Raw genomic sequence first — 21,266 nt, forward strand, 5'->3', positions numbered from 1 at the left:
CCCCAACGTTCCGTTTCTTTCTTTTTCAGCCTCCCCCCACCGACGAGAAGTGTCACTTAAAGCGGCCACTACGGAGCGATGTGAACACCGTACGAGAACCGAAAACAGATGCGATCCTACATGGTTTAGATTTTTTCATATTGATCTTTATATTAACACATTAGCTTAATGACGCTCTAGTTTCTCTTAAAAGCTCTGCCATTCCTTCTTTGAGCACCAGGGGTTGGCGGCGGTCTTGTACCTGCATCGAAGCTGCTCAAATCGTCAAACGCACACCCACCACGGAACACGGAAGAGAACGCGCAGAGAAGACGCCTTTACGTGGTCCGCGCTTTTTGGGTGGGTCACAAACTAAACTAAACGACACTATCGTAGGGACGCTATTCGCCCCGGGTTTATGGTACGAAAATAATTAGTACTTGTGCTTCTTGTGTTTGTCGGACCGCGACGACACGCTGCCGGAGCTGCCGGTCGTTTGGCGGTACTCTCGCGACTCGCGATCCGATCCGCCGCTTCGGGCGGCCGTCCGAAAACTGCTGGGCGACGGAGATCTGCGAAGGCAAAGCGGGATGATGAATCGTCCATTCCGGCCCTTCAAAGCAGGGCGGCGATCTGTGCCCTCTCTTACCTGTACCGTTTGCTGCTGGCAGGGCTACCGTCGTACTTTGAATCTTTTTCACGGTGCCGCGAAACGCCATCGGTTAGTCCGTCCCGGTCGCGATCACGATCACGATCCCGTTCGCGATCACGATCCCGCTCTCGTTCCCGTTCGCGGCCACGTTCACGCTCCCGATCTCCCCGGCGGTCGTCTTGCAGTCGCGAGTCGCCGTATTTGTCGTACTTATCGTAGTACTTCGAGCCACCGGAGGCCACGGCCGGTTCGTCGTACTTGTCGTACTTTGACCCACTGACACTCCGTGTCGGCGAGCCGAGCAGATCGTATTTGCTAGTTCGTGAACTGCTGCCCGCTCCCGGTGAGGGCGAACGTTCCTGGGTGTGGTACCGGGCTCTACCACCACCGGCCGGTGGCGATTCGGAACCGGAGCTCCTCGAGTGACGTCGTCGTGAAGATTTTGACACCGGTGAGACGGAGTCGCATTTACGATGCGACGAGTAACCACCAGTGCTGCCGGTGGTCTGTGCCGGTGACCGCGATCGGCGACCGGACCGTGCGCCCTTCGAGGAACTTTCTTCGCCGTACTCGCTCGACAGTAACCGGCGACTTTTTTTGTGGCGACTGCTGGAACTACACACGATCGCAATGAGAATGAATCAACATCAAGTGAGAGGTTTGCCTTACCTTTCCGGACTGGAGCTACGCTTTTTACCCCTCTGCGAAGACCGACCATCGTACTCGTCCGAATCCGTCGTGTCCCGATCGTCTGGTGGCGCCGATTGTAGCTCCCGTTCCATCTTCTTCATCAGCTTTATGCGGTAGCTATCGATCTCTTCGTGCAGCGACCAACCATTGCGCACCTGCCGCGCTCCGGACTCGAACTCATCCTGGTACTGGACGATGTTCATCTCGATTTCGCGCATCCGCACCCGACGCATCTCATCCCGATCCTGTGCACTTTTGCCTTCGTGCGGCCCAGCCCCGTCGTCGTCATCGTCGTCGTCCTCATCGTCTTCGTCTTCATAGCCATACCGACCGCCCGCGGATCCTCTGGCCACCTTGCGCAGGCTGATCTTCGGAGGTTCCGGCACCACCGGATCCAGCGTGTCCCACTTGCTCGTCGTGACGGCCTGGGCCTCGATTTGGGCCGCATCGACCGTTTCCCACTTCGAAGGGACAAATGATCCGCCGCCGGGCTTCGCTCTCGCCGAAGACGATGACGATCCCGCCATGCGACCCGATCCTTCGCTGGTACCCGAATCGCCACCCAGTCCACCGGCACCGACCGAGCTGTCCATCGGCACACCATCGATATCGTCATCGGCCAGCGGCATCCCGTCAATGTCATCCTCGTCGCTGTAGATGTCGTGCTTCAGTATCGGGGTACGATTCTCTCCGCCACCACCACCACTGCCCTCGGTAATGCCGCACAGCATGGCGCTCTTCAGCAGGGCGGCCCCATCCAGCGGCACTCCATCTAGGTCCTCGTCTTCCTTTTCCTCCTCCGGTTCTTCCTCTTGCTTGGGAGCCTAAATAATGGGACACGGGCGGGAGTGAAGCCTGCCGGAAAAGCTTGCCACCGTCGCCGTCACCACTTACCGGCTGGATGCCGAGGAAGGTGTGCTGCAGCTTTAACAGGAACTCGCGCGGATAGATGGTCCACTCCTCCCAGGCCCGGAACACGCCCATCACGCGCGTTTTGAAGCCCTCGGCCTTCAGGCGGCTGTCCAGCTGCATGTAGTACGCGTTCAGGTTGCGGAAAATGTCGACCAAATTCCGTTCCATCGCCTTCCGGAAGAAGCTGGCGTTCTGCACCTTCACGGCCGAGTTGTGCAGGATGTCCGAAATCAGGTAGATGCGCGCGACCTTCTTTTTGACGAGCGTTTCGTTCGAGGCCAGCGATTCAGTGATGCACTCGCAAATCTCTTCCGCCGCGTCCGCGTGCTCGATGCAGAATATCATCGCGTCGCCAATTCTCTGCCGCTCCGGCGTTAGGTGCCGAATCAGGTCTTCCAGTCGGTTCCGTTGCCTGTGCATGGACACGTGGAGTGTGGAATTAGTGGCGCGCGCGATGGCGGAACGGAACCACCGGAACACTTACGCGATCGACAGGTTGCCTTTGTTCGTCTCGATGCCCTCCTCGTCGGCAAGCAGCTCATCCGGCATCCCCTGGCTGTAGAAGTTAATCGGTGGTGGCTTCCAGATCGAGCCACCCGTGAACATGCGGAACTCTTTCGTACGCCAGTCGCTCGGCGTATCGCCCTGTAGCAACGAGAACAGCTTCCAGCGGTAGTAGATATGGGCCGGGCTTTCGTTCTGGAACAGAAACCTAACCGGAACAGAAGCACCGATGAGTGACGGTTTCGGCGTGGCTTGGATTCGTTTGGGGCCTCGCGTACTTACTTGTACATGGGGTTGTCCTGTTCGCGCGTCATGATGAGGGCCTCGAACATGGGCCCCTCGCGGATGACAAACTCCACCATACGGTGAATCAGCATCAGCAGTGGCCGCTCGGTCGGGATGACCACCTTCACCACCGACTTGAGCAGCACCGCATCCATGCGCTCCTTCAGCTCGGCGTCCTTCATGTACGACACGGACGACATCTTGGGTATGTTGTCCACGTCGGTGACGTGGGGCTGCGCGTTGAACGGTAGCCCGGACGGCGGTGGCGGTAGTGTATAGGCCAGCAGCTTCGGCGGTATGTAGATCGGGTGCGTCATGATGGGGACCGATTTGCCCCAGCCCAGTTTCATCTCGTAGCCCATCACGTCGCGCCCGTTCAGCGCTCGCAGTGCCCGTTCCGCATCCCGACGGCTCATGTACGCCACGAAGCCACAGTTTCGACCGCGCATCTTCTCTTCCTCCGAGCGTGGCCACATAATCTTGATGCTCGCCAGCGGGCCGTACTTACCGAACAGCTCCATTAGCGCTTGCTCCGAGATCTGCCAGAGAACGAGAGATCGCTTGTTATCAAAGGGGCCCAGGTGTTACCGGCCTCCGCACCCCGTCGTTACCTTCGGATTCAGGTTGCCCAGGTACAGGTTGGTGGTGTTGGGATCGCCATTGTCGAACGAGCCGGATTCGGTTTCCTTGTACACTGGGTCCGAATCGGACGCGCCGGATGAGCTGGGAAGCATCGAGCGGGCCATGTTCTTGTACTTGTGGCGCTCCTCGCGCTCCTCCTGGATCTGGCGCAGCTCTTCCTTGAACATCTCCAGATTGCTTTTCTTCTTCTCTTGGCTCTTCTTCTTGCCCAGCGCTCCCGCATCCTTTCGGCTCTCGTTGGCCAACATTTTCACGTAATCGATCGACTTTTCCTGCTCCGACTCGAGCCGCGAGTGCGGCTTGTACAGCTTCCCGCGATCTTTCGTGTCTTCCTCTGCGGCAAAAAACAACGGGAAAAACTTGCCCATGATCTGCCCGTTAAGAGCGCGACGCTCACGCGGCTACTACTTACTGCGCGACCCGGCATCGTACGTTCCGGCTTTCACCCAGACTTTGGATATTTTTGATGGAGCTTCTTGAAACGTTTCAACGAACTCTTTGAAAGCCTTAAATTGTCAACCAAGGGTTAGCTGCATTTCGCTCATTTTGCGTGCATTTTTGTTATTAGAGCATGTGGTAGGCTTAGCGTTTGTGGACCGGGGCTGTGGGACAGTCGGGAAATGAGGATCGGGGAGCAGATAGAGGGAGGCAGAGTGTGGGTGTGTGTGGAGAGAATGTAATGTGTGTTTTGCTTATCTGCACGTACGTGGGCCGCGGCTGCCTCATCTTCACGTTTCTTTTGCTCTTCGAGCTCCTTGCGCGACAGTGGACGCTTTCCCATCGTGCCAACCGTGAAGGCTTGCAGCTTTTGATCCGCTATTTTCTGTGCTCCGCACACGAAAACAAGTTTGAATTAGAACAATTGTCGAACATGCACCAAATCCTCGCGCTGCTCACCTTCATGTTGATAGCGGATCCGAAGTCGCGTTTCTAGGTTCCGTTCTTTTATTTACAGCTTTGCGCATTTGCACTTACACCTTCGTTGCCCGTGCGAAACTGTGTGAACTTGGATGCAGAATCGGTTTGACATTTCGGAGTTGTCAAACTGTGGCCGCGTCGGTGGGTAGCACGAACGCCGGTGAACCGCTGGGTAGCGCTCTGCATTTTCAAGTCTTAATTAAAAGCAATTGCATTTACATAACGCATAAATTGGACTATTGAAATACTTAAGCTCATTTCATTTTTATCATCAAGAAGATGGTTTCGCTACGGTAAATCTAGCAGTGCCATCTAGTGGGAAGGGGAAATAAATTAATAACGGAGACGACCTGCCCAATGAGTGATGAAGCGTTCGATGACGTTTGCGATGGTTGCCCGCCCTTGTCGCTAGGGTGCGCTGCTTCCATCTGACGGCGGTATCACTTCCGCTCGGCAAACTTCAGCTTTCTTTCTATTTGGGCCGAGGAAGAGATCAGCAACATGAGGTACGCTGTGTGCCGAATTTTACGACAAAAGGCCCGGCATTCCGGTCGCCGCCGTGCCCAAAGTGTCCCCGAAGCACGAAAGAATCCACGTCGCGCACCGGTGCATGTGGAAAGCGCCGAAAGTATCACTTTTTCTGTGGTGTTTTTCGTCGATGTGTGTTGCTGCTCCGCGCGACTGTCAAACTCCCGTTCGCGTATCGATTGTGAAATGCGATGACGGGGAGCGCAATGTCGGAACGTGTCGGCGAGCAATGTGTTGAATGGACCATCGATCATTTTTCTGAGACAAACATGCACAGTGCGACGGTGATTCTTGCTCGCTTCCCGGCACGGGTGGCGCAATACGTGGCAAACAATGTATTAGCAATGTGCCGGATGCGTGCTGTAATTGTTGTGTTGTTTCTTCACTTGCAGCTCCCTCAAGCTACAGAAGAGGCTGGCAGCCTCGGTGATGCGATGTGGCAAGAAGAAGGTCTGGTTGGATCCGAACGAAATCAACGAAATTGGAAACACCAATTCTCGTAAGTAGCCTCGTATTGGTGTGTGTTTGTTTCCCGATTGAGATCCCCCTTTTTTGCAGGGCAAAACATCCGTAAACTGATCAAGGATGGTCTGATCATCAAGAAGCCGGTGGTGGTGCACTCGCGGTACCGCGTTCGCAAGAACACGATCGCCCGCCGTAAGGGACGTCACTGCGGTTACGGCAAGAGGAAAGGTACGGCCAACGCTCGTATGCCGCGCAAGCTGCTGTGGATGAACCGTATGCGCGTGCTGCGCCGCCTGCTGAAGAAGTACCGCGAGGCGAAGAAGATCGACCGTCACCTGTACCACGATCTGTACATGCGCGCGAAGGGTAACGTGTTCAAGAACAAGCGCATCCTGATGGAGCACATCCACAAGCGCAAGGCCGAGAAGGCGCGCAGCAAGATGTTGAACGATCAGGCCGAAGCCAAGCGTAACAAGGTGCGAGAGGCCCGCAAGCGCCGCGAGGAGCGTATCGCTAACAAGAAACAGGAGCTGCTGCAGACCATCGCGAAGGAGGACGAAACGGCGCACGTCACCACTGGCAAGAAGTAAGCGGATCCTGGCGGATTAGTGGCAGCAGTGAAAAGTGTGTGGAGCACGCGGAATGGCGATGATACTGTGTATTCTTAAGAAAGTTTGAAATATGTTTGCCCCCCTACGAGAGCCGGTCGGCACGCTGGATTGTACATCCGTCGCCCTGTTGTCCCCGGGTACAAATATATTTCATCGCTTTGCGAAAAAAGTAAAATCCGATGTTTCCTCGTTTGTTTCCTCGTTCCTAATTTATTTGTCCGAAACACCAGTTTATTTGTGTGTAAAAGAAAATTTTAAAACTTCTTGCTAAAATAAACAGCGTTTAGAAACCACAAATAACAATATCTATTGGTAATTTCTTACAATTGGTTCGTTTGCAAATCCGGGAGACAGCGTTGAAGTTTCTCAGGCGACGGCGAAAAGTGGGATCCGACGGTTCGATCCGAAAAACGGCCCGAAATACCAGGGTCGCATACCAGCTGTGGAGGTAGCGCAAAATCGAAGAGGCCCAGCGAGACACTGGCGCCATCTAAATCCCAGATTGATAAGCTCGACAGTAGAGGCCCATGCCAGCCATGGCTAGCGTAGCGCCATCTACATCACGGAATAATAAACGCGACAGTAGAGGCCCAGATTGGCTAAGGCTAGCGTGGCGCCATCTACACCACGGAATAATAAACGCGACAGTAGGGGCTTAAGCAGAGTTAAACGTCAAATCGATTGACAGCCGCTAACTCGTGCAGAAACCGCGAGGCTTTATTAGAAGAGAACAAAGTGCGGGCAATGTTAATTGTAAAATCCTCGTGCTAAAGAAAAGTTTACTTGGCTATTATAAAGATAGACATATTGGAAACGAAATTATCTTGTGATGTGGGAGGTGAGTGTTCGACGATGAATGCAGCGTCCGGGATACGAGTCTTTTCGGTGCCTTGATGGGAAATCGCAGATTCCTTTAAGATGTCTGATACACAGCAGTGTCGGGAAGGATTGCAAAATGCCGGCAGCTTGAACCCACTGAAAGGATGTAAGTACAGCCGTACAGTAAGATTGCTTAGCGAACGGACGATGCAACTAACCGTGATGATCGAAACAGCTTCCTACATTTCTGACATCTCTTATGAATTTTATCATGATTTGTAACGCTACACATGCTGAAGAAAGCTTTACGCTTTTTTACTTAACCTCAAAAGGTATCGCATCAAAGACCTAATAACGGTTTGTGATCTGTCCATTTTCAGCAACCCTTTGTGGTTTCTCCCGTCCGCGATGCTGTTACGAACGCGTACACAAAGGTAAGAATTGTCCCATCACACGAATGATAAATCTGCTCTCTATGATGATCGAACAATGCAATCCGAATTTCTGACATCTCTTATGATCCTTCCCGTGATTCGTAACGCTAATAAAACTGACAATAAAAAAGCGAACCCAAGAAGAAAGTAATTTGCGAAACGATCAACTTACCGATTGCCTTTTTTTGCTCTCTTTAATCCTACAGCATCTTCGGTGGACGAATGAAAACTGACCCCTAGTTCAGTCGTCAAAGATCGGCGAAAACAGTGTTAGCTTACGCACGACATCAATGTTACAATCTAATAAAGGTTACCTAGAACAAATTCTTACGCTTTTTAAATCACTTTGAAAGAGATCAATGATTCGGTTCGAAGAAACAGGAACATAAATACCAAACAATGGTTCTAGCTTTACCGCAGGGGCATTCAGTAAACCCCCCAACTTGTAGCTTTTCTTCGAGAGTCCAACCTGTTACCGGCGGTTACATCGCAAATGCACCCACGATGGTGAGCCGATTTTGGTCATCATGGCAAGATTCTCGTACGCCCACCTCAAAACAAATGCTGTTAACTGTTCCCACACACCACGAGCGAGACAGAGAGCGAGCCGCGAACTGAAAATGGCAAACAAACAATTCGAAACGTGAGAGAGTACCTTCCTGCGATCCGTTTGATTCTGGCCCAGCGTATTCTCCGAGCACCCCCACAAATGTAAGGACCGGTAGTGCCGGGAACGCGGTTCCCAGGAGCAAACACTCACCCTCATCTGCTCCGGCGGTGGCATATTTACTCTCGGTTCTATAGTCGGACCGTGCAGCAGCCCTGTTGAGTATGGGGCAGTCAGTCAGTCGGATTTCGTCACTGCTCTGGTCCTGCCGCTGTCCTGGAAGTTACTAGTTCTGTGAGTGGGTGTCTAAAAATGGATTAGAGGAGGAAGTTCACCCAGGAGGCGGACACTATGCAGTGCAGTTCTTGAGTACTCCCGCCCATCCGGGAAAGGTGAATCACAAAAATATACTCACTTTCATCCCACCAGAAAAATGTACCATCATTCGTGCCTAGGACCGTACCCCCCATTATTGTAGCCATTATTGTTTAGAACCCATTGCGCCACCTCTGCCTGCCTGCATCGGATTTAGTGTTCGATTTTCCAAGGCGCTCCCCTAAACCTCAGTGGTCAGGTGTCCTTCTGGAACGGGAGAGCGAGAGAGACATTCTATAGACCACACACACATTCCACAAGTAACAAGCGCGCCTGCGCCACGCTTTTGAGCGCCTTTTCGTGTCAGCCCGAGAATAGGATCCATGGCCAGCTTCGGACGAAGGACGAGCAGGCACACGATGTGGCTTACAGGAGGGCCTCACGGCTGAGTTACAAGCACTCGATTGTTGGTTATCAAACGCAACCCACCTCTGACCCAAGCGGAACCGTGTGCACCGATTTACCTTGTTCCGTGGGTTGTTCCGTGCTTTCGTTCGCTGATCCGTGTGTAGCAGTTAATTTACAGCTGGTGGGCGCTGGTGCTTTTCTATGGTTTTTCCCACTCCTGCTGATGCCACAAGTAAATAGTGTGTTCATCCGTCCGGATGTTGTAATAGCATTTCCTCGTTTGCTGACGCGAAAGATGGCGGTTTCGCAGCACAGGAATCGGACTCTACTCTAGGAGATGCCGTCGTAGGTTACTTTGCCAGCACCAGGCTGTTCTCCCCTCTCTCGCTCGTATCCGCTTGCTGTGGTAAAACTATCCGTTGCCAAGCACAACTCTCTAGTGCATGTAGTGTGTGTCTGGTGATTGTGTATCGTATTGGTGTTCTATTGTTCTACCGAGAAAGGGAGAGAAAAAACAATTAGTGGACCATTCACCCCATTTTCCATACTCATCAACTATGACGATGAGATCAGTAGGGCGGTGTGAGGGCCCCCAAAAAAACGATACCTATGTGATGTTGTGTTAGAGCAAGCTAGAGCTTCTGTTTTCCAGCTAAATGTACCTCCTATCTCTCTCGCTCTCATACTCACGCGCTCTCTTTCATAATTATCATCATTATTCACATAATCACCTCCTTCACGGTTCCTGTTCGGATTCTGACCTGACCTGCTGCCGCCCCAACCCCAAGTGTGTCCTTTAAGTAGTGCAAAATCTCGGATTACCCTGCCAAAGCAGGAACCTGGCGAGCACGGAAAGCGCACAGCACACAGAGCATAAGAGAGGCGATGCAACATGCTGCCGCCCACAAAGTCGTTTGAGAAGATTTCTTTTTTGTTTAGTTTTTGTGCCCTTTGGTTTGTTTGCTGCTGCACAACAGTTTTTTTTAGCTAGACCCTTTAGCGCGGAGAGTAACAGTCAATTCGTAGCGTCCGTTTTGTTTTGGCTTTTAGGCACAATTAAAAAAATAGCGAAACCGAACTATGAAATGCTTACTTTGTTTTTTCACGTTTTAGTTCACACGCGAGTTACCGATCTAAAAAGCCCGAACGAAATATGTCCAATGTGCAGTGTGTTGTGAGTGAGCAGTAGGCGGCGGAAGGCAGTACGGAGTCACACAAAACGGGAGGAATTCCAAAGCAGGGAAAGAAGAAAGTTGAAGAACGTCGCGGATCCTCCGCGCGCGCAAGGAGTGGCCGCTCCGCTTGCGAGGCGGTGTAGGAATTGCTCGGCCGCGGCGCTGATGGAACGGGCCGTTGGTTTGGTGGGTTGTTTGGCACTACCATTGTTGTTACCCTAAGTTACCTCTCGGGCGTCGACCGACGGGCATTCCCCGGTTACACATATACCCTTCCGGGGGAGAGAGGTACCGTAAAGAAAGTTGCAATGGCAGAAAAGGTGGTCAAAGATAAGAATGGCCAGTATGATGCTCTCAGGTAAATATGACGTAATGATTCTATAGCCAATTGCTTGTACCCGTTGTTTTGTTTCTGTTCCGTTCTCGTTCTCTGATCAGTTCGCAACCGATTACTGTAACTTGCTACCTACCAATACGCCACTTAAACAAACTTAAACACGATATCTCGATAGCCAGTCCCCCGAACGGCGCACAGCAGCCCGCCAATTACAACGCACACCACCAACTACTGCCCGACAACAATACAGACCCCCCGTTTCCGGTTCGCCATTTGTTGGCGAAATGCCAACTGTTGTCATCAACTCTGCGAAACGCACACTAATTTTGGAATCCTTCCGCTACACGCACTCCAAAGCTCACGCTGCTGTTGTGTAAATGTTTTGTACGTGTTTTCTTGAAATGCAAACTACCGCAGATGATCGCGGTTCAGCACAACACAAACGCGATCGCACTACTGTTGAATGTTGAATGCTCTTTTTCGTGATGTTCCTCTACAAACATACAAACCCCACACGTTATCTCGTCAATGTATTGTTGTATGTTCTACCGATCTGTGTTGTGTGCTGTTTTTGTACTTTCTTTTCCCAATACTCCCTCTCGCTCCGTGTCTCGCACACTTTTCTCCGTGGAAATCCGTTGCCGTTTTTCCCGGCAATCATACGGCACTCGCTCCTTCTGCTATGCTCTCGCACTCTCTCTCTCTCTCTCTGTCGTGCATCTTCACATTCACACCGAACAACAACATACATTTACTGCATTACTCGTCATCTAACGATCGTCGCCACCGATCGATCACCTTCCCCAACTGGGAAAAGAAACCACAGACACCACTCCCTTCCATTGCCCGCCGTGCGTAACGTGCGACCACTTTTCACGCGTTATCCTTCCACAGAACGTCGCTGCCGGTGCCTATGTTCTCCCGTAATGAGTTCAACATTTGGTCTGTGTTGAAAAATTGTATCGGAAAGGAGCTGAGCAAAATCACGATGCCGGTCGTCTTCAACGAGCCGCTAAGGTAAGCGGGCGGGTCCCCAAAGGAACGGTTTTCAGCAACGGCATTGAAATGGACCTTGCGGCTTCAGCTTTTTGCAGCGCATGACGGAGTACATGGAGTACGCGAAGCTGCTGCGTATCGCCTCGGAGCAGCCGACACCGCTCGAGCGGCTGAAGTACGTGTCCGCGTTTGCCGTGTCGGCGCTGGCCTCCAACTGGGAGCGGTTGGGTAAACCGTTCAACCCGCTGCTGGGCGAAACGTTCGAGCTGACGCGGCCCGAGTTTCGCATCATCTGCGAGCAGGTGTCCCACCATCCGCCAATATCGGCGTTTCACGCCGACTCGGAGAGCTTCCGGTTCCACGGGTCCATCCACCCGAAGCTCAAGTTTTGGGGCAAAAGTGTCGAGATCCAGCCCAAGGGCGTGGTAACGGTCGAGTTTCCCAAGCTGCACGAAGCCTACTCCTGGAGCAACGTGAACTGCTGCGTCCACAACGTGATCGTCGGCAAGCTGTGGATCGAGCAGTACGGCCCGATGGAGGTCGTCAGCCACCAGCACGGTCTGAAGGCGACCCTCAACTTCAAACCGTCTGGCTGGAACAACAAAGATTTGCACCGTGTCGAGGGGCACATCGTCGATCGCAAGTAACTGCTGGCCTGTCTTAGTGGTGCCTGGCCGTGTGCTAATCCGTTTGTATTGTCGTTACCAGCAAACGCAAGACCCACTTCCTGTACGGCAAGTGGACGGAGTTCATCAAGTGCACCGACTACGTTTCGTACGAGGAGTACATCAAGGAGAACGCCCACAAGTTTAAGCGTGGAGAGGAACGAAGCAAAAGTCCCAACGAGTCGCCGGGCAACACGCCCCGGAAGGTGCTGTCGAAGTTGAACAGCCTCAAGATGAGCTCCTTCCGGAGCCTCTCCATCCAGGAGGTACGGTCCTCTTTCTCTCCGCCACTCTGCCGCTGACCGATGAGACGTTCTCTTTCCGTTTGTTTCGTTTTTCCCGGCAGCCCGATGAACCTCCGGAGCCATCGGACGGTGATGGTATACCGAAGAGTGACTCTGCCTACTCGATCGACATTCCGAACTCGGTGCTGCTCTGGGAAGCCGAGGCCCGGCCCGACAACACGGCCGAGTACTACCAGTTCACCAATTTTGCAATGTCCCTCAACCAGCTCGAGGACCACATGAAGCAACCGAAGACACTCTGCCCGACCGATTCGCGGCTCCGGCCGGACATACGGAAGCTCGAGCAGGGCGATCTGGACGGTGCGGCCGCAGAGAAAACTCGGCTGGAAGAGAAGCAGCGCGAGACCCGCAAGAAAAGTAAAAAGACGCACGAGGAGCAGGTCGTTTTCCCACGGTGAGTGTGCCATCACGGATAGAGGGTTCAAGCTGGCTTAAATGGGGAATTTTCTTGTAAAATTCGGCCTTTTCCAACACAGATGGTTTACGCAGCAGACCAATCCACACACCATGCAGGAGGACTGGATCTACAAAGGAGGCTACTGGGATCGGAACGATGAAAACCTACAGCTTGACATATTTTAAATGACACGTGCGCTTGATACTTGACAGCCAGCACTGCAGTAGGTGCGAGTGTGCTTCATCCCCGTCTCATCCTCGGCGTAGTAGCAGGCTTTGTAGACGGTTGTCAACCGCCAACTCTTGATGTGCGTTTTAGCAAAACAATGGAACAATAAGTAGAAACGTGCGCGTACCGTGTATACTAGTCATTCATTCCTAAATCGAAGCTCCTCCAGGCGCACGAACGACCACATTCCACACAGAGCTCTAACGCTTCATTCAGAAGGACACACCATCCGGAAGCGGAAACTTTTGGGACAATATAATTTTAGCGTGTAAGAAATCTCGGCTCTCGACGATGATGGAAACGAATATCCCTCCCTACCTAGAAACGTGTTTTCCTACGCCGCCTCCTGCGATTCGATCCACCTTTCCAGGTCAATTATGTATGACACTTCATATGGCGCTCGAAGAAGCAGGGGTCATCCTTCCGCCAGCCACTACTGTCTGTCTATTGTGCCAGACTTGGCAATAGAAAGCATTCAATAGATACTCGAACCACAAAAAACACACACACATACATTACAACGCTCGGTAGGGACGTGAACAATATAAAACCAAAAGCATATATATATATACAAACATACATTGTTGAAGTGTCTATAAAGCAACCGCAGTGCGCGCATTGTGTAACACAATGTTACCGGCAGCAGTATATAGCAGCGTACCTAGAGTTAATAATATGTATTTATCAGTAGGAATGAGACACCCCTGTTACGATGAAGTGAATAAAAATTGCTGTAGTTTGAAGAGCTAAAAACCGGAGTCACTACCATTATTTCACTCTACTGATCATGCAACACTACCGGCCATCAGGCCTAGTACTACAAGGTACTTACAGATTTGCTTGCTTCGCAGGCACTGTCAAAAGATTTCTTTTGTCGTTTTCTTTTGTCTTACAATAATGCTCTTATTTACAAACAATTCGTTATTGGAAGGGACTGCCGTTTTCGGTTTCCCACACGGTGCGTTACACAATGTGCTCTTTTTGCTTGGTTTTCTTAACATGTTTACAAAAATTAATTATCCATTTCAACAACGGTATAAATTATTTGCTTTCTCTCTCTCTCTCTCTCTCTCTCTCTGTCTGTCTATTTTATTCCACTACTACTATTTGCTGTGTGCTTTAGGCGACTTGTTCGTTTGTTTAATAAAATTTAAGAACCTAAAAGCAATCATCTACTAGAGTTCCACTCTGTTTTGTGTACGTGAGATTTTAGCTACTTCTCTACGCCTAATCTTCAGTTTGCTGTTTTGTTTTGCTTGTGGTGGTTTGTGGTATTCCATTGAGTATTTTACTATAAACTTGTACGGATTTTTGTTCTACACTACCGTTCTAGCGCTTGTCTCTTGCAAGGACGTTTCGTCCCTCCTTATGCGGTATCGGTTAAAAATTATCCTCTCTCTCTCTCTCTCTCTCTCTGCCCCGTGGTGGAATTGAAGGAATAGAGGACACCTTGCACCGCCTATCGCTGCTCTACGATTGATTCTACTAATCGGTCCTATTGTGCGATGCGATTAAGCGCGCCCCACCAAGGCCAGTTTTTAACGATCGTCGATGTCCTCTTCAAAAGAATCGATATCGTAATTATCGTTATCACTTTTCTCACACTCACACTCCCCGTTACGCTCTATTGCTCTACTGCACTTGGTTTGCCCTGGCGAGGGCACACGATCATGCGCCTCGATCAACCGATCGTCCGCTTCTTCTGCCCCGCTCAACCCGCGCTGTTGGTGTTGCAATGGATGCTGGATGCTAGTTTCCGTACTCCGCCATCGCACACCAGTATCGCCAATATCCTGGTCCTGGATGGGCTCTGAATTTACTATAATTATAAGCTTACTTTCCTTACAACAACCACCGCTGTTCGTATTGCCATCTATATAGCCACCATTGGTGATCAGTATCGATCGCGCGTTTGTGATTGTGTGTCGAGGGAGAGTCGTCGATCAGCGCAGTAGTGTTGGGAACAGAATGGGGAAGTGGATGAGAGAAACAAGAAAAGAGATTCGGCCAAATTCCGATGAAACCGAAATGGATTACTGGTGGTGTAATAAATTTTGAAGTCCGTGTTAAACACACGAAAGTAAACTAAACAAAGCAAACACAAATATTTGACGACATACGGATTAAACAACAGTCTAGCAAAGAAGCATGGAACCAAAAGAGGGGAAAACGGTGCAGTGTTTGCCAGAAAGGAATGATATGTTGTGCTCAACACAAATTCGCGAGTATGACCTTCGATAAATTAACATTCAGTTCAAAGCGTCACCTTTCCGGGTATTTGTGCCACAGTTTCGATTACTTCCTACTACTCATTACTTTCTTTACGAAATGAGACCCGAACCCACTAACATGGTGTCTTGGGATTCGTTGTAAAATGCGCTAAGCTAGGGGATTGTCGGCCACCGACGTGTCGAGACGAGCTACTCCAACAGCTGCACTAAAAAGCTAGTTCTTTGGTATCGTAGTATAAAAGAACTTGTTTTCGCGAGAAATGTACGGAATTAGTCATTACATGGAAGAAGTATTACTTCAATGACAGCTACTGAATCACGGAAGCCACGGATCGCCACGTATGTATATGTGTGTGAGTGTGTACTAAAAAGATCACAGATCGAGGTGCGCGCTAAGACAACGCCAGTTTTATAAAAGCCCTATTCTGTCGGACAAGGTGCAGACTCGACACAGAAACAAGTTAGTCACGTTTCCCAGAGGCCCAGTAAGGTGCATCAAAAAGGGGCCACACATTTTAGATGATATATTCGGACTATTTCTTCAACGGACGCCAGCCACGCGGTGAGATGCCCTCAGCGTTTCCGCTGTTTGCCGCGGCGCTACTACCACCGTTCGAAGCCGGGCCGCTTACTGACAGCACCGCCGTTGAAGGGGCCAGCTCACGAGAAAGATCGCTGATAGCGTAGCCATGGAACGGCAGCATGGCCGGAGCATCTGCTGCACCGATGGCGGTTGCCGCATCGGTTACATTGTCCATGCTAACCACATCGTAGATGGTGCTAAAGGTGGCGAACTTGCCATCGAAAATGTTGTTCTCCGACTTGGAAGATGTCAGAGAACTACAAGGACTGGTGGACGATGACGACGCAGCGTAGTGTCGTGAGTCTCCCAGCACCAACAGATTGGAGCACGTGACGTCCCCTTCAAAGGTTTCGACCCTACGCTGCCCAACTGGCGGAACCGTTTTCGCACCGTACTCCTGAGAACAACAGTTCGTCGGTGTGTCCGCAGCACTACTACTGGCCGTACTCCCATCGTCCACCGCGGGAAACGGTTGCTGGTGGTGTTCAATATCGATACTACAGCAGCTGCTGCTGATGGTGGTGACGCTGCTGCAGCTACAGCAACTATCGCCACTGGTCAGAACTGAATACGGGGGCATCATATTGCACAGCAAAATGGAGGAAGCCGGCAGCACGAGTGATGGCGTTGTGGAGCAACTGGAGTCATAGAGCGTCGCGTGGTGTGCGCTGTTGGACTTGCTGCCACTTGAAAACGGGCGCTCACAGACCACGACCGGGCTTGGGAGTTCGTTCAATTGCAACACTGTCGGCGGTTTGGCGACTAAACCGACACTTTCCACTACACTTGCGGTCGCGCACGGCGGCTCAGGGCAGGAGTTTAATTGGGAAGGAACAGACTTGGCAGCGGAGAACGACACAACAACAGGGACAGAGTGATTTATGCAGTCGTAGCAGGGGTTCGATTTACCTGGGCAGTTTCTCAAAGTGTTAGCCAATTCATCGGCCGTTCTACTCACAGCACCTGGCAGCTGGCAGACGGCCTCACCACCACCACGCATTGCCGTTGGCACCGTTAGATCCTCGGCGTAATCGTGCAGCGACATGCGATGGGCGGTTTTCGCCAACAGAGCCGGACCCTCGAACGAGTCACGGGCGGCTTCGTGCGACTCTGTAAGTTCGAAGATGGTTTCGAAAATTAAAAAAGAAAAAAGAATAAAACGCAACCCGCTTACCGGTGATTGATTGTTCGGGTTTTGGATCGTCGTCTAGCGACAAAGGGCACACATCGTCCTCCAGCAGTTCCTCCGGATCGATGGAAAAATCCTCGATGTGGGCATGCTGCTCATCGTCATCGTCGTCGTCGTCGTTGACACCTTCGTCATCGTCGACCAGCGACAAACTGTGGGGCGAAGTGGAGAGCCCGGTTTGGCTCGAATAGATCTGCCCATTGTAGTACTTCTCCGGGTTCACTTCGTACGGCTCGCACGGGATGATTTGGGCAAAGTTGAACGCGCTCGATACAATCTCCTGCGTCAACCAGTCGCTCGCGAGCAGTTGTGGCATCGTGATCCGTGTTTTGGGGTTCTTATCCAGCAACGCCAACAGCACATACTCAAGTTCGCTGCCAATCTCTTGCGGTATGATCAGCTCCGATTTGAGCGTTTCCTCAATGTCCAAGAAGGGATTTTCAAAAAACATCAACACGTACAGCGTCACCCCGAGGGACCACATCTCCAGCTCGGGCCCTGCATACTTGTTCCCAGCCAACACCTCCGGACTGCAGTACTCCGTGGTGCCGTAGAAGGTGGAAAACAGTTTCCCGTCCTGCATGAATGTGGCCGAACCGAAATCAATTAGCTTCACTTGAAAGTGCTGATCGATGATGATGTTCTCGTCCTTAATGTCCCGGTGCAGGATGTTCATCGAGTGTAGATAGTCGACGGCGTAGGCAATCTGGCGAAAGATGTAGCAACCGAGCTTCTCCGTCATGGCCGGCCGGCGATCGATGAACTCGAACAGATCCATCCCCGAACCGTGCACCTCCATCACGAGCTGGAAAAACTTTTCATTCTCAAACACATCGAACACGGTCACGATGTTCGGGTGCTTGACGTGCGTCAGCAGGTAAATTTCCATCGGAATCTCGCGCTTGTCCTCGGTCGTTATCATAAAGTTCGAGCAGAGCTTCTCTTTCAGTATAAACTTGGAGATCACCAGCAGCCGATCCGAGTTGCGGTAGCTCAGTTTCACGTACCCGTACGCACCCTTGCCGATCTGCTTGATGGTCGTGTAGTGTTTGTTGTACTCGCCGAAAACCTGCTCCTCCTCGCACTGCGACATCAGCGAAACGGAGTTTGGCCGACTACTGGCCACGCCGGGAGCCCCAGACCCAGCATTTGTTCCTCCTGTGCCGACTGCCGCAGTCTTGCTGGCTCCGGGCCCCCCGACAGAATTGTCGATTGTGCTGGTGATGCTGTTGAACGTGAGCGTTACATTCACGTCCTCCAGGTGGTTGTACGACGATTCCGGATCGCGACTGATCCAAATGCAGTACACTTTACGCCCGCACGGCAGCGTCTGATTGGAGATCGTGTAGATGATGTCGATCACGTTACCATCGTGATGGATTGCTTCGCCCCGGTACTTTCCATCGCCGTAGGCTGTGTTCGGTTTTGCGCTGCCATGGGTAACCGTCTGCCTTGCATCGTTGCTAGAACCGCCGCCAACGGAATGACGTTTGTGCTGCGGATCCGGTGTGGACGTAATGATTGACGCTTTTTCGTGCGGTTTCACCAATCGGGGTGTTACCAAGGCTGGCGGCGGTCCCATACTCGCTGGCGAGTCTTTCAACAACAACGCGGAACTAATGTCCTCGGTTGTGTAGTGGCCACTTTTCGTTTCGTTGTTGGACGCGTTTTTCGAGCCGAGCAGATTCATACACACGGAACCCGTTTCGTTGACCGGTGTTAGGAGATCGCAGTCGGCAAAATTCGTATAATCCTCTAACGCCGCCGTTAGGGCCGGGCTGTGTGACTTTTTGTTACCCTCCATAGGCTCGCCAGACGCCGGAAGGAAAGATGGATTACAGAGCTGGAATTAAACCATTCGTTTTAGCGAACCGTTCCATTTTCCCGCTCCATCACTCACCTTTATGCTATTATTGCTGAACAGGCTGGATGTGTTGACGTAGTTTGGATTATTTTCGCTGTTGTCTTCCGGAAACGGCGCACTATCAGTCAGCAGAGGCTGCTCCTTGGTACTAGAAAGGTCCCTGGACTCGTTGCCACCGGCACCGGCTGGCAGCTCGCTGTCGTTCGACGAAATTTGTGCTTTGGTCGTATCCGTGCAGGCATTCTCTGCGGTTGACGATACACAAAGGCTGCCCACCGTTGACCGGTTGCCCGACACGCTTGTAAAGTCTAGGCACACCTTCCGTGGTTCCTTCGACGGGCTGGCTAGCTCGCAACATGCGACATGTCCGTTCCGGACACCGTTCACTGCCCCACGGCACGGTGGCACAAAGTTGTCCTTGCCACTTTCCAGCTCCACGTGGTCCGTTTCCGTCTCCGATTCGTCGTTGTCCAGCGACGAAAGCGTTGCGTTGCGGCTTCGCGTCAGGCAGTCACTGTCCTGTCCGATGTTGGGTATCAGTTTGCTGATGTGCTCCCCGATCGTTTGACTCTGCGGGTAGCCGAACATGAGCATCGAGAAGTGGTGGTTGCACGATTCGATAACGGAGTTCTCGTCAATCACCAGCAACCCGGACAGGTTGGTGTACACCCAAACCGTAACCGTGTAGAGCAGCGCATTCGGATTCGACAGCCCACTGTCCGTGGTGTCGGTGCCATTTTCGTAGTGCGATATCATCAGGCACAGCGGGAACGATACACCGTCTTGCGTTTTGCCAGTCGCCTTCTGCTTTCTGATATGTTTCGCTATTAGACTAGAGTCCGCATCCGGGAGCAGAATGGCCGGTATGAGAAGCGCAATATCCATACCGTTAAACTTGTCGATCGTGTCGAGTTGGAACAGCATCAGGGCTTCGTTGTCTCCCGATATGATGTAGCCGTTCTTGTCGACCACCACCTGAGCTATCCGTCGCTCGACCGGTTCCGCCACGGCCAGACACCGTTGGCCTTCGGTGTCGATTTGCCGAACCCACAGCGAGACGGCTACATTTTTGTCATACTTTGTGCACAGTTCCACCACCTTTCCGCTCAGTATGATTACCGTGCCGTCCTCACTGTTCAGCTGCCCCTCGGCCAGGGCGGACACGTGCATTTTGCTCTTGTTCAGCAGCAGGCCCGTGAACTCCATCTCGCACAGCTCCTTGGAACTGTACCCCAGCAGCTCGCAGGCATTCCGATTGACGATCAGTATTCGGGACGTTCGGGAATCTATCGTAAAAACGGCCTTGTTCGGGTTGATATCACTCTTTGGCAGGCGGCCAATCGACTCCGAGGTGGATGCAATGTACGAGCTGTTGTACGGTGACGCCACCCCGTGCGGATAACAGCCACCCTTTGGACGGAATGCGGTAAACCTGACCCCGTTCGAACCATCCACACGCACCCGATCCATCTTTGCGGTGGAATCAAAGCTTATCACCAGCGGAGACTTTCCGGTGCTCCCGATGGCGGCCGCAAACCGCTGGCTGTACCGCGATAGCCTTTTGCCAACGCGTGGAAAACTCTGATTGGCCTCGAAGGAGTTGCAGTAGCTGAGGCCAGATCCGGGGTTTGGTGTGTAGCCTTGCCTGCGAAAATCGACACAACATCAGTGCGAAACCCACGGCCAAAGGATGTTTCCTCTCTGTCTCACTTTAGTTCACTAAGCGGCGTGAAGGCATTGTAGGGCTTTAGTATCCCCGTGCCCGGAGAACCCCCAAAGCCATCGTGCGGACGGTAGCGGCGGAATGCTCTCTGTTTTTTACCCGTGGTACAACAGCTCGCGTACGGTTTTCTGCTGCATTCCTCCTGCGTTTGCGAGTCGTGCTCATTCACCACCGGCGGAACACTGAAAGACGAAAACAAAAGACGGCCGCGTGTAGGAAGGAGCAGTTTTCACCAGCCATAGGCCTCCGTCGGACAGAAACAAACCACAAACATTCTAGCGAACCGCGAAACACAACAGTGAATGTAAAATCAACGGTGACAGAACGCGTACGATCGGAAATCGATATGCAGTGAAGAGGGAACTCCAGTGCGAACCAGTGCGCATGTACCGCGATATTGTTTAGGGACAACAAACGCTATGTGCCGGAATGCGTTCGATGTTCGGCACGAATCTTTGGCCTTTCTACGCTTACCTGTCCATTACGGAACGGATATCTTCAACTTTTCACAAAACACAAAAACAATGCTTTACAATTTTCACGATCTTCGCGCTGCCGCCAAATAGTGCCCGTTGATCGTAACTGACACTTCAGCGCTCCCGCAAAAGCGTTCAATTCAGCCAATCAGCTTGGCCGGTGCATTCAGCGTGGTGAAATGTTTCACCGAAATATTTCGCGTGTGTTTTGGGGCTGGCCGCTCAACTGCAAATGGAGCATATTTTCCAAAGAATTTATTTTCCCACACACTTTCTTTTCTTTTTTGCAGTTCTTTTCTCGCATAAATTTACGAATTATATGCGATGC

The 21,266-nt window shown here is 51.8% G+C and overlaps 4 protein-coding genes and 1 long non-coding RNA gene across 8 annotated transcripts; 3 read left to right on the top strand and 2 right to left on the bottom strand.

The window, feature by feature from the left end:
* Positions 1 to 235: 235 nt before the first annotated feature.
* Positions 236 to 4,605, bottom strand: LOC131214880 (U2 snRNP-associated SURP motif-containing protein). The gene is made up of 12 exons (XM_058209216.1): positions 4,562 to 4,605; positions 4,371 to 4,487; positions 4,077 to 4,170; positions 3,634 to 3,998; positions 3,020 to 3,561; positions 2,718 to 2,945; positions 2,177 to 2,645; positions 1,899 to 2,115; positions 1,686 to 1,817; positions 1,301 to 1,628; positions 629 to 1,246; positions 236 to 551 (listed from the first exon to the last, which is right to left on the bottom strand). Exons 1-12 carry the CDS (start codon positions 4,565 to 4,567, stop codon positions 413 to 415), a joined length of 3,255 nt encoding a protein of 1,084 aa, XP_058065199.1. The 5' UTR covers positions 4,568 to 4,605; the 3' UTR covers positions 236 to 412.
* A 432-nt stretch (positions 4,606 to 5,037) lies between these two features.
* On the top strand, positions 5,038 to 6,366 carry LOC131206064 (large ribosomal subunit protein eL19). Its single transcript, XM_058198445.1, has 3 exons — positions 5,038 to 5,088; positions 5,503 to 5,609; positions 5,669 to 6,366. Exons 1-3 carry the CDS (start codon positions 5,084 to 5,086, stop codon positions 6,163 to 6,165), a joined length of 609 nt encoding a protein of 202 aa, XP_058054428.1. The 5' UTR covers positions 5,038 to 5,083; the 3' UTR covers positions 6,166 to 6,366.
* A 529-nt stretch (positions 6,367 to 6,895) lies between these two features.
* Positions 6,896 to 7,760, top strand: LOC131205448 (uncharacterized). Its single transcript, XR_009156746.1, has 3 exons — positions 6,896 to 7,171; positions 7,386 to 7,439; positions 7,646 to 7,760. It is a non-coding gene; the product is annotated as an uncharacterized LOC131205448 (long non-coding RNA).
* Positions 7,761 to 8,295: 535 nt separating this feature from the next.
* Positions 8,296 to 13,605, top strand: LOC131210549 (oxysterol-binding protein-related protein 2). Of its 4 annotated transcripts, none has more exons than XM_058203821.1 (7): positions 8,296 to 8,438; positions 9,883 to 10,302; positions 11,176 to 11,298; positions 11,366 to 11,920; positions 11,986 to 12,208; positions 12,289 to 12,641; positions 12,724 to 13,605. In XM_058203821.1, exons 2-7 carry the CDS (start codon positions 10,253 to 10,255, stop codon positions 12,827 to 12,829), a joined length of 1,410 nt encoding a protein of 469 aa, XP_058059804.1. In that variant the 5' UTR covers positions 8,296 to 8,438; positions 9,883 to 10,252; the 3' UTR covers positions 12,830 to 13,605. The 4 variants fall into 4 exon arrangements, with proteins under 4 accessions (XP_058059804.1, XP_058059821.1, XP_058059813.1 ...); XM_058203830.1 differs by lacking the exon at positions 8,296 to 8,438 and adding an exon at positions 8,854 to 9,114; XM_058203813.1 differs by lacking the exon at positions 8,296 to 8,438 and adding an exon at positions 8,854 to 9,001.
* Positions 13,606 to 15,636: 2,031 nt separating this feature from the next.
* Positions 15,637 to 20,944, bottom strand: LOC131215929 (uncharacterized). The gene is made up of 5 exons (XM_058210323.1): positions 20,937 to 20,944; positions 18,776 to 20,384; positions 16,861 to 18,661; positions 16,645 to 16,796; positions 15,637 to 16,524 (listed from the first exon to the last, which is right to left on the bottom strand). The coding sequence occupies exons 1-5, from the start codon at positions 20,942 to 20,944 to the stop codon at positions 15,637 to 15,639; spliced, it is 4,458 nt and encodes a 1,485-aa protein (XP_058066306.1).
* Between the last annotated feature and the right edge of the window lie 322 nt (positions 20,945 to 21,266).

This window comes from Anopheles bellator, chromosome 1, assembly GCF_943735745.2.
Source record: "Anopheles bellator chromosome 1, idAnoBellAS_SP24_06.2, whole genome shotgun sequence".
NCBI classification, from domain to species: Eukaryota; Metazoa; Arthropoda; class Insecta; order Diptera; family Culicidae; genus Anopheles; species Anopheles bellator.

Coding starts and splice junctions, on each gene's coding strand:
- LOC131214880 (XM_058209216.1), bottom strand. Junction 2,116..2,176: donor GTGGCAAGCTTTTCCGGCAG/GCTTCACTCCCG, acceptor GAACCGGAGGAG/GAAAAGGAAGACGAGGACCT. Junction 1,818..1,898: donor GCCGATGGACAGCTCGGTCG/GTGCCGGTGGAC, acceptor CTTCGGCGAGAG/CGAAGCCCGGCGGCGGATCA.
- LOC131206064 (XM_058198445.1), top strand. Junction 5,610..5,668: donor AATTGGAAACACCAATTCTC/GTAAGTAGCCTC, acceptor CCTTTTTTGCAG/GGCAAAACATCCGTAAACTG.
- LOC131210549 (XM_058203821.1), top strand. CDS start 10,253: ATGGCAGAAAAGGTGGTCAAAGATAAGAATGGCCAGTATGATGCTCTC. Junction 10,303..11,175: donor GGCCAGTATGATGCTCTCAG/GTAAATATGACG, acceptor ATCCTTCCACAG/AACGTCGCTGCCGGTGCCTA. Junction 12,209..12,288: donor GGAGCCTCTCCATCCAGGAG/GTACGGTCCTCT, acceptor TTTTCCCGGCAG/CCCGATGAACCTCCGGAGCC.
- LOC131215929 (XM_058210323.1), bottom strand. Junction 18,662..18,775: donor TCAGCAATAATAGCATAAAG/GTGAGTGATGGA, acceptor GGTAACAAAAAG/TCACACAGCCCGGCCCTAAC. Junction 16,797..16,860: donor ACCCGAACAATCAATCACCG/GTAAGCGGGTTG, acceptor TCGAACTTACAG/AGTCGCACGAAGCCGCCCGT.